Source organism: Pseudophryne corroboree, chromosome 8 (assembly GCF_028390025.1).
Source record: "Pseudophryne corroboree isolate aPseCor3 chromosome 8, aPseCor3.hap2, whole genome shotgun sequence".
NCBI classification, from domain to species: domain Eukaryota; kingdom Metazoa; phylum Chordata; class Amphibia; order Anura; family Myobatrachidae; genus Pseudophryne; species Pseudophryne corroboree.
In genome coordinates this window covers 416,115,978-416,131,985 of record NC_086451.1, presented here as the reverse complement: position 1 = coordinate 416,131,985, position 16,008 = coordinate 416,115,978, and the positions used below count along the sequence as shown (strand labels likewise).

The following is a 16,008-nucleotide window of genomic DNA, read 5'->3' as shown; positions in this document are numbered from 1 at the left end:
CTCAATTGCAACGCTGATTATTTTTTTACAAAGTACCAGTAGCTTCATATAGTGTTCATATTCTTCATGCAGGATCAGTAGCTCAATGAGTAGGGTGTTTGATTAGAATTCAACAGGTTATAGGTTTGAATCCTGAGTATGGCAGTATATTGAAATGTGTTATTTAATAAAGGGTATTGTAACAGAATAACAATGAGCTGTCAAGTGTATGAATGTGGTATAAAGAGGATTTGTGTCCAAATCTAGTTTTTTGCAGTGGTCTATAAATGTGTGTGTATTACTATTACTAACCTGGGGGATAGGGGGAGGGGGATCTACGTAAAATCCCAGTGTATGGAAAACTTTATTTTAAGAACAAAAATATTTGGTCTGATCTCTTACTCACTGCAGCTTCAATGAGTCATAAAAACATAGCTGATGCAATACCACAAAAAAAGTTATCCATTCTTCTTAGTAAACTGAGGGCCTAATTTAGACCTCATTGCAGCAGCAAATTTGTTATCTAATGGGCAAAACCATGAGCACTGTAGGGGTGGCAGATATAACATGTGCAGAGAGAGTTGGATTTGGGTGGGGTGTGTTCCAACTGAAATCTAAATTGCAGTGTAAAAATAAAGCAGCCAGTATTTACCCTGCACAGAAACAATATAACCCACCCAAATCTAACTCTCTCTGCACATGTTATATCTGCCCCCCCCCCCCCTGCAATGCACATGGTTTTGCCCACAAATTGCAGGCTATTATATTTGGGCCAGTAAGGTATTCCAATATCTTGGGATGTAGGGGCACTCCCACCAGTGGCGGATCTTGCCACGGGCAAGCAGGACTTTTGCCCGGGGCGCCGCCTTCCGGAGGGCGCCGCACCATGGCAAGATCCTCCACTGTCAGTGTGCGCCCCAGCAGTGTCCCCCCGCTGTGCCCCCCCTCCCGCTGTGAGAAGGGAACCAGACGCTATGCGTCTGGTTTCCCTTCGTGGCGCTGGTCCTCCCCCGCTCTGAAGGGAATCAGACGCTAAGCGTCTAGTTTCCCTTCATGGAGAGGACCTTTGGTGTGCGGTGCGTGATGATGTCATCGCGCACCGCACAGCATTGTGGCATAGACGCTAGGGGTCATAATTGACCTCTAGCGCTTATGCTGTGCTATGGGAGAGACGTCATGACTGACGTCTCTCCCATAGATCCGAGGAGAAGAGCGGCGCCGGTCTGCAGGGTCTGGAAACAGGAGCGGGGTACAGTAAGTATACTTTTTTTTTCTTTCTTTTTTTTTTCAGCTGCGCTACAAATGGTGACTGACCACGCCCCATGTTAAGCCACGCCCCTAACTTTTGCCCGGGGCGCCGCAAGGGCAAGAACCGGCCCTGACTCCCACCACATGTGAATGAAGTCTCCACAATTTCCCCAGCACATGTGAGAAGAAGCAGGGTTTGCCTTATGGAGAGTGGAGGAAATTAAGGGGGTGATTCAGAGTTCATCATAGATGTGCTAAATTTAGCACATCTACGATCATTTACTCTGATGAGGGGGGACGCCCAGCACAGAGATAGTCCGCCCCGCATGTCAGGCCTTACCCTCCCCGCACAGGTACAAAAGCATTGCATGGCGGCGGTTGCTTTTGTGCCTGGCGAGTAGCTCCCTACCTGAGCAGCTCCTGCGCGCTGGCAGGGTGCTACCCACCGCGTTCCGGGGTCACAGCGGCTGCATGTGACGTCACGCAGCTACTGTAGTCCCCCCAATGGTCCTGACACGCATCTGTTGTCCGGACCGCACCCCACCAACGGCGTTATAACACTGTTCGCATCCCTCCTCCCGCGACCGCCTCTGCCTGTCAATCAGGTAGAGGCGATCACAGCCATTGAGATGCTTTTAGCATCTCACTGGGCTCCCGGGATGTGCACGCGCATTGCGGTCGCTGCGAACGCGCACTCCACGCGCACTCCAATTCAGACTGCAATCGCTGCCGCTGCATTACCCCCTAAATACCAGCCTGTGAAAGCAATACAGGTGTTTTCTCTTATAGCTACATAGACAGATGATTTCGCTATAGGTAGATTAATGGGCAACCAACCTTCCTGATCTAGAGTCTCCCAATCTCTTGCTCCCAAGCAGTAAATCTACCCCAATTTCTGCAAATAACTAACTCGTATAATGACTAGGGCCCACCTGGACAACTTTCATGTATGGCCTAATATTAGCGGCAATACAAAGCATGAATATGAAAGGGGACATGGGGCATCCTTGCCTTCTGCCAGTGCTCAGACTGAATAGATAGCTTGTCTAGAAGAGATCGTCGTTGATGAGATATAATTGTGTTTAGTGCTGGCCCTATGATGGTCTTATATGCTCCACACGTTTATGTGGCGCCGCGTCTCAGCGTTTGTGTTACCTTAAGATGGCGTCTGCCATTGCAGCCTATGGGCTCCATTTCCTCAAATTGTATTCACCCATTAAAAGGACGGGGTCTTACCAGCGCCCGAGTCCCTACATGTGTATTTTGGTACATTGCCACAATACTACATTATTTATTGCTGCGATATACGGTGATAAATTATAATCACTGAGCCTAGGGGGTAATTCCAAGTTGATCGCAGCAGGAATTTTGTTAGCAGTTGGGCAAAACCATGTGCACTGCAGGGGAGGCAGATATAACATGTGCAGAGAGAGTTAGATTTGGGTGGGGTGTGTTCAAACTGAAATCTCATTTGCAGTGTAAAAATAAAGCAGCCAGTATTTACCCTGCACAGAAACAAAATAACCCACCCAAATCTAACTCTTTCCGCACATGTTATATCTGCCTCCCCTGCAGTGCACATGGTTTTGTCCAACTGCTAACAAAATTCCTGCTGCGATCAACTTGGAATTATTACCTCCCTAATTCAGACCTGATCACTGTTGTGCGAAATCGCAGTGGCTGATTATCGAATGACTGCGCATGCGTATTGATCGTAATGTGCAGGCGCAAGGCCAAACTGCGAGAAAATCCTGCCTTTTTTATCGCTAGGCGAACGCAAGTTGATTGACAGGAAGCGAACGTTTGGGGGAGGTAACTGACCATTTTCTGGGAGTGTCATGAAAAACGTAGGCGTGCCCAAGCGTTTTCAGGGCGGGTATGTGACGTCAGCTCTGGCCCCAATCAGCCCGTTCTCATCGCACTTAGGGGTAAGTCCTGGGCTGCGCGCAGACTGCACTGTATGGAAAAATCATATGATGGTGAGTGAGTTGCTAACGGATTTGCAGATGTCCGCTGTCTCGCAAAGTTTTGCACGGCTTATGCATGCATTCGCAAATTTGCACGGGGCGGGGTTTCACTCTCTATGGGCGGCTAGTATCTGATCGCAGTGCTCTTACAAAATCGCAGAGGAGCGATCAGGTCTTAATTTGGCCCTTTGATTCTGGAATAAATATAAATATATCGTCTTTTTTAAATGGCAACATTTTTTAAAGTGTTACAGTAATTCTCAAGGGTGGTCGGACCCATGGGTTTATTTTTTTATGTTAATAAAAGACGTCCCAATGATAGAGTGGTCTGAACAAGGGCTGAAAATGATGTCACTTGCGGAGAGATGACCAATTAGGTGACTATACTCTACCATGCCAACGTGAAAAATATGGATGGAGAGACCATGTTTGAAAGGTGCAGTCATTGGAGGGGGGTTTAGTGCCATACAGGCTACAGTAGGAATCAGCATTGTTATCACTTGAAAATATCAGTCCTTGGACATTAGCTTCAAGCAAATTGGGTCAAGTGCATTGTACAGAGTAAATTGCATTCTTGGTTTCTCATCAGGTGACATCAGTAGAGAATATTTGAGCTGTTGAGTCAATGGGCCTTATTCAGACCTGATCACAGCAGCAAAATCTTTCTCTGATTGGCAAAACCATGTGCACTGCAGGTGGGGCAGATGTAACGTGCAGAGAGTTAGATTTGGATGGGTTATATTGTTTCTGTGCAGGGTAAATACTGGCTGCTTTATTTTTACACTGCAATTTAGATTTCAGTTGGAACACACCCCACCCAAATCTAACTCTCTCTGCACATGTTACATCTGCCTCCCCTGCAGTGCACATGGTTTTGCGCATTAGAGAAAGATTTTGCTGCTGCAATCAGGTCTGAATTAGGCCTTATGTTGTAACTCACATGAGAATGCAGATATTTGGGTAAACTGGAGAACTTGCAGGCATCGCGGAAAGTCTGGTCAGTGTTTTAATGAGGCAATTATTTATTTAAAACGCACTACCTGGTTGGTGTTGTCTTTTAGATGACTGACGCTTCAAAACATTTGCCAGACTAGAGGGGTTCTAGCCAATGCCTGTGAGTCCAAGACTTTTACATTCGCTCCATCAGGTCACTTGGAGCAGGACAGTCATTAACAAGGGGTGTGGCACGGTGAACGTTCTCCAGAATATTCAAAAGGTCCTCTTGAAGAGTGATGTAGTAAGTTAAGCTTATGGAGGAGATATCTGCCTGCACCGGGGTCTCTGACATTCTGCAATGAGTTTAAAAGAAACCCCCCACCTGCTGAGCTATCGATGTTCTCCCAGAGAACCAGTCACAGTTTCGAGATCACGTTATCTGATATTTGTTAGTTTAGTGCTTTCAAATATAACAAAGGGGAATTTCCACTCATTCTTGGTCTAACGCACCAGGAGTAACCAGCCTAGCCAGTTGAGGCTCAGTGAATAACGTAAATGTGGCACACGCATATTTGTGATACCATTCAGTAACCCTTTCTTTACCAATTGCAGCCTATCCCTTACACTACCCTGATTGCTGGTGGTCTGCGACAAGGAATGGCTGTGTGTATTCAGGCCCTTACTAACAGTAAATCTAACAGGTACAGTATTCAGTCATCCAATGTTATGTCAATAATACTAAACTCAAATGCATGTCCTATTACTTTTACTTTGTTTCCTAAATATGCCCGTTACTTAGATACAATAAAGGCAGCCATTTTGTGGTCTGTACCAATATTCATGAGAGTGCAGCATATGAAGGAACGTTGGGCCTAATTCAGAGTTGATCACAGCAGCAAATTTGTTAGCAGTTGGGCAAAACCTTTCGCTCTGCAGGGGGGTAGATATAACGTGTTCAGAGAAGGTTAGATTTGGGTGGAGTGTGTTCAAAGTGAAATCTAAATTGCAGCGTAAAAATAAAGCAGCCAATATTTACCCTGCACAGAAACAAAATAACCCACCCAAATCTAACTCTATCTGCACATGTTATATCTGCAGTGCACATGGGCCCTCATTCCGAGTTGGTCGCTCGCAAGGCGATTTTAGCAGAGTTGCTCACGCTAAGCCGCCGCCTACTGGGAGTGAATCTTAGCATCTTAAAATTGCGAACGATGTATTCGCAATATTGCGATTACACACCTCGTAGCAGTTTCTGAGTAGCTCCAGACTTACTCGGCATCTGCGATCAGTTCAGTGCTTGTCGTTCCTGGTTTGACGTCACAAACACACCCAGCGTTCGCCCAGACACTCCCCCGTTTCTCCGGCCACTCCTGCGTTTTTTCCGGAAACGGTAGCGTTTTTTCCCACACGCCCATAAAACGGCCTGTTTCCGCCCAGTAACACCCATTTCCTGTCAATCACATTACGATCGCCAGACCGATGAAAAAGCCGTGAGTAAAATTCCTAAGTACATAGCAAATTTACTTGGCGCAGTCGCAGTGCGAACATTGCGCATGCGCATTAAGCGGAAAATCGCTGCGATGCGAAGATTTTTACCGAGCGATCAACTCGGAACGAGGGCCATGGTTTTACCCAACTGCTAACAAATTTGCTGCTGCGATCAACTCTGAAGTACCCGCTTTGTGCCTTGGTGATGGGCTCTAGTACCTAGCGGACAGGCTGGACACTCATGAATGACGCAGTCTTCTTTGTATGTAGGTGATGGGTACAGTTACCGTCCATAATTTCCCCATCATTCCTATTCCCATATCCTTACTGCTGATGTCTTATCATATTGACCATCTGTTAATCTCACATAATCCCTGCTGGACATCTTCATTTCATCCCTCTTTAAGGGGGGCACACGGAGCGATGTTCAGCTAATTTCTAAGCAATCTGACTAGATTACTTAGAAATTAGCTGAACATCTCTTCATGTGTAGGGGTGTCGGCGCCACTGCTAGATTTCACCGCTGGGTGAAATGAGTGCCCCCCCCCCCCCCGTCCGTCCGTCCATCCTCGCTCAGCACAACACGCTGTGCTGGTCAGGGGGGAGAGATGTTTGCTGAGCGGTCTGTGCTAGACCGCTCGGCACACATCTCTGGGGAAATCTCCCTGTCAGTACGGCCCTCTACTCTTTTCATTTTCATTTTGTGGGCCAGATGTACTAAACTTTGGAGAGTGATTAAGTGGAGAGAGATAAAGTACCAGGCAATCATCTCTTAACTGCCATTTTTCAAACATAGAGGTAGATTAGTCGTTTAGGGGGAGAAGAGGTATCAGCGCACGTTACGTCTGTTACACTCAGTGGTGCAAGTAGAAATGTTTTCTTAGTGGTACTGAAAAGAATACTAGGCATGGTCACGTGTCATGAGGGGGCATGGTCACACAAAACTAGGGGAGTGGCTACATGACAATAGGGGCATGGCCACATTATGCCACACACCGTAATGCCCCTTACACATCATGCCAAACACAGTAATGCCCATTACACATTATGCCAGACACCGTAACACCCATTACACATTATGCCACACACCGTAATGCCCATTACACATTATGCCACACACCGTAATGCCCATTACACATTATGACACACACCGTAATGACTTTAATACATTATACCACACACCGTAATGACATATTATGCTACACAGTTATGCCACTGACACCATTTTACAAAAGTGCCCCTTGTAAATTATGCCCCAGCATTGGGCTGGACCATATTTCTTAATGGTACTCCATACCACCCCGTACCACTCTACTTTCAGCACTGGTTGCACTGACTGTTCTGACACCTGCAGCTATTGATTTCAACATCTATAGGTGTTGTTGCCCATACACCACAGCAAGGACAGCGTTGACCCTGGCTACTGCGGCTGCTGGCTCTGGGGTGCTTAGGAGATCTCATGATAGTATCGAGATCTCATGCATGCTCTATGGAGCCGGCCGGGGTAGAGACACAGCACATCAGCACTAGGCTGATGCATTGAGTGCTCTAGCGGGGATAGCCTGAGGAGGGAGGTTTCACACACCTGCTGCGGCAGACAGGATTTTAATACATATTGTTGGTGTAGCTTCCTGCTTTGTCTCGGTAATGATGCGAAGCAGGAAGTTTTATTGCGCTATAATACATCTCCCCCACAGCCTGTAACATGGCAGTTAGAAGCTGATTGACTGGTGCTTTCTCTCTCTACTTTATCACTCTCCAAGGGAGGGCGTCTATTCATGAAGCAGTGACATGTGTTAGAAGTGAGCCAGTGGTGAAGTTGCCCGTGGCAACCAATCAGCATTGAAGTAACCTTTATAATTTGTATACTACAGAATTGTACGGAGCAGCTGATTGGTTGCCATGGGCAACTTCTCCAGTCTTTTCACTGCTTCATGAATAGACTCCTCAGTATATCTCCCTATACCTCCCCCAACAACGCCTTTTATCTGTCCATGCCGAATTCTGCATTACTCTGTGGGGCACTATACTTACTACAGAGCACAAACGGACAAGTCCCTTAACTAAACCATGCTCTTGCTTATCCTAAATCAAGCATGGTCCAAATGCACTCTCTCTGATCTCTCTTTCAGGGAGATGTATCAAGCCTTGGAGGGAAATAAAGTAGAGAAGTTGCCCATAGCAACTAATCAGCGTGTGGCTGTCATTTTATAGATTGTGCTAGATAAATGATAACTAGGAGCTGATTGGTCACTATGGGCAACATCTCCACTTTATCTCTCTTCAAGGCTTGATACATCTCCCCTTTAATTTGATGTTCCTAATGATTTCTTGTTCTCCAACTGAACACTGACACTGCCCACTTGCGTTTATTAGGTTTACGGTCAACTTTGCAACTGGTGATGATGAGGGTTCAGACATTGCCCTCCACATGAATGCCCGGTATGACGGCCGTGACCGCGTTGTGTTTAACTCGCGGCAAGGTGGGACTTGGGGAGATGAGGAACTGAAGAAGGAGATGCCGTTTAAAGTTGGAAAACCCTTTGTGATCCTGTTCGAGATCACTCGAAACAACTACCTGGTAAGATGGACACTGGCATCACGTTCATATCATCATTACTCTTCACTGACCAAACACAAGCTTGGAGAGAGATAAACTACTAAACCAATCACATCCTGTAAAATGACAGAAGCTGATTGGTTGGTGCTTTACCTCTCTCCACTTTATCTATCTCCAAGCCGCGATAAATATATAATTGTGAAATAATAACTAATGCAGTCCATTAAGTACTTGAGGGCTTTCCATCACCCAGTGTTTGAGTTGATGGTCACGGCATAGGCTTTGCCAGGAACAATACTTTTATTTCATTTTCTCAACCATTCTAAAAAAAAAAAATGAGTGCTTTTTTTGTTTGTTTTTGTTTTTTTTACCTGGGAGATCTACAGATAGAATGTTCATTTATTACCATATTGGAGTATCTAATCTATTGAGAAGATATATTTCCCCTGTAACGTGGGAATCCAAAATATATATAAGACCAGCATTTGGCACTAGTGCAACAAGGTGGAAATCTACAAAGTCTTGAGTGGAACCCGTGGGGTATTAATCTGCATGGCTGAATGTTCTCAGTTTTGAAGTTAGCAAAAAAAACAACAACCCGCCAGCCAATCAGATCATTAGAATGTTTAAAGCAGCACAGAATATTTCAGGAGGTGAGTGTTGAGGCAGCATTCCATCCATGTAAGGGAAAGCAGGACTCCGCGTGGTAGTGGAAGTTTTGATTTGTGGTGCTGAAAGCCACTGACTTTTGTAATAGAAGGAGAAAGGTACTCCTACAGCAGGCCTGGCTAACCTGTGGCTCTCCAGCTATTGTAAAATTACAAGTCCCATCATGCCTTGCCCCAGTTTTGCAATTAGGGAATGCTAAAACTGTGGCAGGGCATGCTGGGATGTGTAGTTTCACAACATCTGGAGAGCCACAGGTTGGCCAGGCCTGTCCTACAGCATAAAGCAGTAACAGTGGTGCTTGAACATTTGTGAACCCTTCAGAAAGGTTCAGATACTTTTGCTACTCATAGATCTGTGATATACTGGATAATTTTCCTTAATAAAAAATAAATGAGCATGTCCAAATTTTTGTGTCATTTGTTTTATCTACTTTTTAGGACTTGTGTGAAAAAATCTGAGGTAATTTTAGGCCAAATTTCAGCAGAAATATAGAAAATTCTGCAGGGTTCACAAACTTTAAAGCACCACTGTATATGAGGCTACTGGAAGATTGTAGTGTGAAACTCACCTAAATATGGAATTAAGTGTATAAAGCCAACGCGTATCATGAATTGTATTTATCGATCTTTATTTGAATCTTTCTATTAATCTGCACGGTTACTACTTCTGTATAGCACTCAGTTCTCCCTGTTACGTGTCTGTTGTACTATTCAGGTGTCTGCAAGTGGAGAACGTTTCTATGAGTTTGCACACCGGATTCCTCTGGAAAATGTATTGTGGCTGCAAGTGACTGGGGATGTGGAAGTTCAATCACTCAACATTTTGGGCTGTGGACCTGGCGTGAAAGGGGTAAGTCACATGGAGGAGTGTTAGCTATGCGGCTGGAGTTATTCTAAGCCATGGGTCTTCAACCTGCGGCCCTCCAGCTGCTGTGGAACTACACATCCCAGCATGCCCTGCCACAGTTTTGCTATTAAGGCATGCTAAACTGAGGCAGGGCATTCTGGGATGTGTAGTTCCACAGCAGCTGGAGGGCCGCAGGTTGAAGACCCATGTAAGCACTTAGTTACTATGGTACAGAGGGTAATAAATACACAATTAGTCCTCCTAGCTTGAATAAATCTGAATATTACAACCTAAATAATATAGTATAAAGTTACCAGTCTAGAAATCTGAACATATACCAGGAGCATAACTGAATATCTATCGGAAGATACTGATTAAACCCTACGTATAAAGGTGGGTACACACTGTAAGATATATCTGCCGATCAACTGATCGGAAGATATATCTATGGACGGATCGGGCAGTGTGTTGAGCATACACACTGGCTGATCCATCGGGGACTGACGTCATGAACTGGGCGGGCGTGTACACCCGCCCGCCCAGTTCAGCTGTCAATCACCGCCGGCGGCCGCAGCTTGTGTACGGGCGGTCGGCTGGTTGCCCGTACACACACAGCGACGCGCCAATATATCGTTAGATATATTGGCCGTCGGCTGTGCTGCGGGGCCGACGCGATACGTCTGTGAACGACGGAGTTCACAGACGTATCAGCCGTACACACTGGCCGAAGGACCCGCGATATATCGGCCAGTGTGTACGGGCCCTAAGTATTGTACATTTCAAAGGATTGGGCATGTATGTGTCTTAGCGGTCTTTAGACTTATATATATTACATCCATTGGCTTGGATGTAATTTTTTAAAATATCTTATGTGCTCATTTAAATACAATTAAAATTCAATAACCTTTAAGAAATACACAGAAATAAGCAACTGTTGGGACTGACCGACTAAGAAACTCATGGGTGAGACGTTCCGGGAATTAGACCTTCTGAGAATGAGACCCATATACATGACCAAAACATTAGCCAGTGGAAATAACCCTAGTTTCATTATTAATGGGCGCACAGTAGAACCCTGTATTTTACATGCATCAAATGCATTTGTTATGTTTGTAGTAGATGCTTGTATTCATGCTGGGCTTACTTATCTATCCCTGAGGTAATGAGCCAATTGTCATGTATGTCTTGCAGACTCTTGTGCTGTCAGCCTTACAGACGCAGCTATTGGTTAGTATGATCTGGTGACCGTGATTGGTTGGTAAGCAGTAACTGGTTCCGCAGGTTTAATGTTGTCTCTGTTTGTTATATAGCCTATGATGGGACCCGCAGCGCTGAACCCAGTAAGTACCCAACAAATATTGAACACCCTGATTCCTAACAGCACAGTACAATGCTCACCACTGAGCGACTTTGTCTCTCCTTCTAGACAGTTCCGTTCAAAGCAGCTATCAGAGGCGGGATGGTCCCAAGACGTAGCGCGGTCATAAAAGGCCTTGTGAAATCTAATGCCAAAAGGTGAGCCACAATGCTCTGCAATGCTCTGGCAATGTTTTTCTGAGGATTCGTGAATACATTTCTTAATTTGTTATTTATTTTTTGATCACTTGGGGTTGGAGCATTTGAAAAATAGAAAAAAATAGAATTGTGTGGAGTTCTGTGTTAAAGGAGAACTAAGGGCTCGACTCAATCTGATCGCTGCTGTGCGTCTTCGCACAGCGGGTGATTATCGAACTACTGCGCATGCGTATGCACTGCAATGCGCAGGTGTGTCGCCAAACAGCGACAGGATGGTGCAAAAATTCCGACCGCACGAGCGTTCGCATGCTGATTGACAGGAAGAGGACATTTGTGGGTGGTAACTGGGCGTTTTCTGGGAGTGTCAGGAAAAACGCAGGCATTCCCAAGCATTTTCAGGGAGGGCAGGGTGTGACGTCAGCTCCGGCCCCCGATCAGCCTGATTCCTTCGCACTGCAGGAGTAAGTCCTGGGCTACGCACAGACTGCACACACCGCACAGACTGGAAAAATCATTTGATGGTGAGTGTGATGCGAACGGTTTTGCAGCTGTCCACTGACTGAGATCTTTTGCACAGCGTACACATGCAATCGCACACTTGCACGGGGCGGGTTTTCACTCCTCCTGGGCGGCGACTATCTGATTGCAGGACAGAGTAATTTGCAGCACATCGATCAGGTCTGAATCAGGCCCTAAGACCCAACATTTACACTTTAAACCAGTGTTTAGTGTAACCCTGACATTCCACTGCAGCTGTTCCTTCCTCACATCTCTGCAGACAGCTGAAGCACCATTGCTTCTTCTCTGGGATAATGGGGGTCATTCCGAGTTGATCGCAGCCAGCAACTTTTTGCTGCTGGCGCGATCAACTAATCTCTGCCTATGGGGGAGTGTACTTTAGCTTAGCAGGGCTGCGTTCGCTTGTGCAGCCCTGCTTAGCTAAAAAAGTTTTGTGCAGTTGAAGAGTAAGCCTGGAGCTACTTACCCTGTGCGACGGATCTAGCGACGTTCCTCCCGGCTTTGACGTCAGACATCCGCCCTCCGTTTGCCTGGACACGCCTGCGTTCCGACGACCACTCCTCGAAAACGGCATCCAACGGTGAGTCTCCACCCCGGAACGCCTCTCCGCTGTCAATCTTCTTGCGATCGGCGCGTCGTCTTCTTTTTTCGCTGTGCGCGTCGCTGCATGCGCGGTTCCGACCCGCTCGCACTGCAGCGAAGAACCGCTGCGTGCGAACGGGTCGGAATGACCCCCATTGGGCCTAACTCAGATCGGTTCGTAGCACGTAGCATATAAAAAAAAAAAGTTTTGTACAAGGACATCAAATATTACATGTGTTGCAATCGCACATTTGTGCATCTTGTAAAATGACATTTACTATATTGTTCTCTGCAATGCAATATGTGTCAGCTACCTGCTAATTATATCTATTAACTGATTGGTGCTCCTTGTCCAGCTTTGCTATAAATTTCAAGGTTGGCTACAGCAATGAAATTGCTTTCCATTTGAACCCTCGTCTCAACAAATCTACGGTGGTCAGGAACAGTTTTGTAAATGGGGTCTGGGGAGAGGAAGAAAAGGATTTGGCCAAAAATCCCTTCAAGCATGGGGAGTTCTTTGAGGTAAGTTGCTTACTCTTCTCTTAAACCGTCCCTGTCAGAAGTTTGCCTGTGAAATGATGGTCTGTTTGCACTGGCGGTCAGCTGGATCTCTGGGTTTGATGTGCATTAGAGGGCAGCTTGTTACAGGTGTTCGAGATGTGTGTGTCACGAACCGCGATGGTCAGGCCAGTGGATGACCTGCAATGATTGACACTTAGACGATGCTCCTGTAATAAGTGTTAGTTGTCTTCCTTATCTCTTCCAGATTTCTGTCCGCGCTGGAGAAAAACATTTCAAGGTCTTTATAAATGGATGTCACAGCTTTAACTATGCTAATCGCATGCCGAACTTGCAGCAGGTGGACTGCCTGGAGGTGGAAGGAGATGTGAAGCTGATTTTTGTATTCATCTGATCTCTTCTCGAACGAACCTCTGTCTAACAAATCCCCATGAGCAGTTATCTCCATGTTTACTGATACTAACAAACCATGCATAAAAATGTTTCTATAAAGTTCATATACATACTCAAACCAGGAAGTCTGCATTTCCTATATTATTCTGTTAAACTGATGATCACATTTATTGCAGAGCTGCATCTCATATCTCCAGCAGGTGCCAGGCCCAAATGCTGGCGGTTGTTTGTAACTTCACCACAGTTGTAGGCAGAATGCTGCTCTGATGTGACCACCACCTACCCCTGCTCGAAGGCCCTTAGAATTGTGGGGCCCTTGGCAGCTGCCCAGTGAGCCTGTACATTAAGATGGCCATTGGAACTCAGAGGACTGATCCCAATGCCTGTACACAGTGATGGATAGCCCGATACACTACAAGGAACGTGCATGTCAAGGCCCCCATGATTCATTAGCTAACAGACTTCAAAATGACCTCTAAACGCCTCCAAATTGGCCTTTAGACCCTCCACATTCCACTCCATCTCCCTGCTTGCTCCACATTCTCTTAAATGCCATCAGACCCCAACTAGTGACAAAATGTCCCACGTGCCAATAAAACCAACCCCACTTGCTACAAAATTCCCTCACAGGTTACTTAGACTGCAGACAGCAGTTTCTCCTCCAGTTACATGACGTGACCTCTAAGTTGTCCAGTGGAGGTCACATGATGCAAAGGCTGCCAAATTCTCTTCTGGTTTTCCATCTCTGCCGTTACACTATCTGTCATATGGGGGTCCGTCTGAGCATTTCACTAAAGTGGCCTTATAAAGAGGGAGACACACAGGGTAAGGGAATTACACCATGCAACACATTCCTGCTGAAAATAAATCTGGTGCTAAAAGTGAGACTTGTGTATTATAAGGCTGGTGTTACAAGAAAGGAACAATGTATTTATTGTATTGTTTTTTTTTTTTTCATTTTCTAAACTTGAAGGATATAAAGATCTCATACCTGTAACAGGCAGATTAAACAATTGGTCTACATTATATTCTAAAGGAGGGTACACTACACACGTAGCAATTTTTGCTTAATTTCTAAGCAATCTGACTAGATTGCTTAGAATTTAAGCACACATCGCTCTGGGTGTATACCACATAGCTATCGCCGGCTCTAGATTGGCCTGCATGCAGGTAAACTAAAATCTAGTCAGATTTCTTAGCACAAAACTTGAAATCGCTTATGTGTACAGCAATGAGCGATAGCGATTGACGTCACCCACTGCTCCCCTGCCTCCGCCTGATCCCTCCTCTTCAAGTTTCACGCTGCGCCATGCCAAGCTGCAGGAGGAAACAAGGAGCCAGTCCGGAGATAGTGTTTGGTAAGTAGCAATGAAGGCACTGATTTTAAAATGGCCACCGCAATTCCTCAACAGAAAAAGACACACCCACCCCTTCTATATTACCAACCCATTATTCAAAATGGCTTTTTCTTATGTTCTTAGTATAAATCGCTTACCACAGATCGCTCGGCACACATCGCAACATGTGTATGAGCAATCTAGACACCGGGATGTTCAAGGGACATCGCCTAAGCTAAATCGCTCAACACACATCTCTTGCAGAAACCTCCCCTTTAGGGTCACATTTAACAATGAACCTTATTACAAAATGGCATATTTCTTTTGGTATCACAGTGATACTACTGAAAATGGGTGGTCTTCTGTATACCGGCGGTCGGGCTCCCGGCGCTCAGTATACCGGCGCCGGGAGCCCAACAGCCGGCATACCGACACTTATTTTCCCTCGTGGGGGTCCACGACCCCCATAGAGGGAGAATAAAATAGTGTGGCGCGCGTAGTGCGCCACCGTGCCCGTGGCGAGCGCAGCGAGCCCGCAAGGGGCTCATTTGCCCTCGCCACACTGTCGGTAAGCCGGCGGTTGGGCTCCCGGCGCCGGTATGCTGGTCGCCGGGAGCCCGACCGCCGGCCAGCCGTAGTGAACCCCTGAAAATATGCTGTTGGTATTTAAGAATGACTTACCCCTCCGTTGAGGTCCCCCTCCTCTGCCGCATCCTCCTCTGTTGCTGATAGCCTATCGCTGCCTACAATAAGTTGATGTGTCGTGCATACATGATAGCCATGTGTATGGCACCTTCACCCATTGTGAACTCAAGAATGCCCAGAAAGGAGGGAAAAATATTCTGGAGCTTTGCCACACTGGCATCTTTAGATGGCATTAGCCTCTGTAGCCTATGGTGTTAAGTCTGTTACTTATATTTCAATAAGGGTTTTCATGTAACCAGGACTCAGTGAGTGTTGCATGTTTATTTACTGAAAAACTGCAGGAAGCCAAAGACACAGAATGATATTCATACGCCAACTAAAATAAGATCCGTTGTAACCTTCCACCAGAATACATATACAGCAATGGGAACTATGGGCCTAATTCAGACCTGGTCGCACTCAGGCTATTTTTTAATCGCCGCCTACAGGGGAGGGGGTTAGGGCTTTGCAGGGCTGCGTTCAGCTGTGCAGTGAGGTACACAAACAAAAGTTTGTGCAGTCTGCACAGCCCAGGACTTACTCATTCGCTGCGATGACCCTTGAAGAAGCTGATGTCAGGAACCCTCCCAGGACATGGCCGGACACGCCTGCGTTTCTTCCGACACTCCCAGAAAACGGTGAGTTGCCGCCCAGAAACGCCTTCTGCCTGTCAATCGCTTCCGTCGTAGAAGCCGTCGCTCTCCCGCGACCCCCGCACGCATATGCGGTACAGACCCGATCGCACGGCATGCGAAAAAATGCAGCG

The 16,008-nt window shown here is 46.2% G+C and overlaps 1 protein-coding gene across 1 annotated transcript in view; it reads left to right on the top strand.

Moving 5' to 3' along the window:
* LOC134949386 (galectin-6-like) overlaps positions 1 to 13,339 on the top strand; it is a 28,333-nt gene extending 14,994 nt beyond the window's left edge. The window contains exons 3-10 of the mRNA XM_063937928.1: positions 4,743 to 4,831; positions 7,995 to 8,199; positions 9,562 to 9,696; positions 10,885 to 10,920; positions 11,004 to 11,033; positions 11,120 to 11,208; positions 12,666 to 12,831; positions 13,076 to 13,339. Coding sequence (XP_063793998.1) covers positions 4,743 to 4,831; positions 7,995 to 8,199; positions 9,562 to 9,696; positions 10,885 to 10,920; positions 11,004 to 11,033; positions 11,120 to 11,208; positions 12,666 to 12,831; positions 13,076 to 13,222 — 897 coding nt within the window. The 3' untranslated portion in view covers positions 13,223 to 13,339. The remainder of the gene's footprint in view (positions 1 to 4,742; positions 4,832 to 7,994; positions 8,200 to 9,561; positions 9,697 to 10,884; positions 10,921 to 11,003; positions 11,034 to 11,119; positions 11,209 to 12,665; positions 12,832 to 13,075) is intronic.
* The last annotated feature ends 2,669 nt before the right edge of the window (positions 13,340 to 16,008 follow it).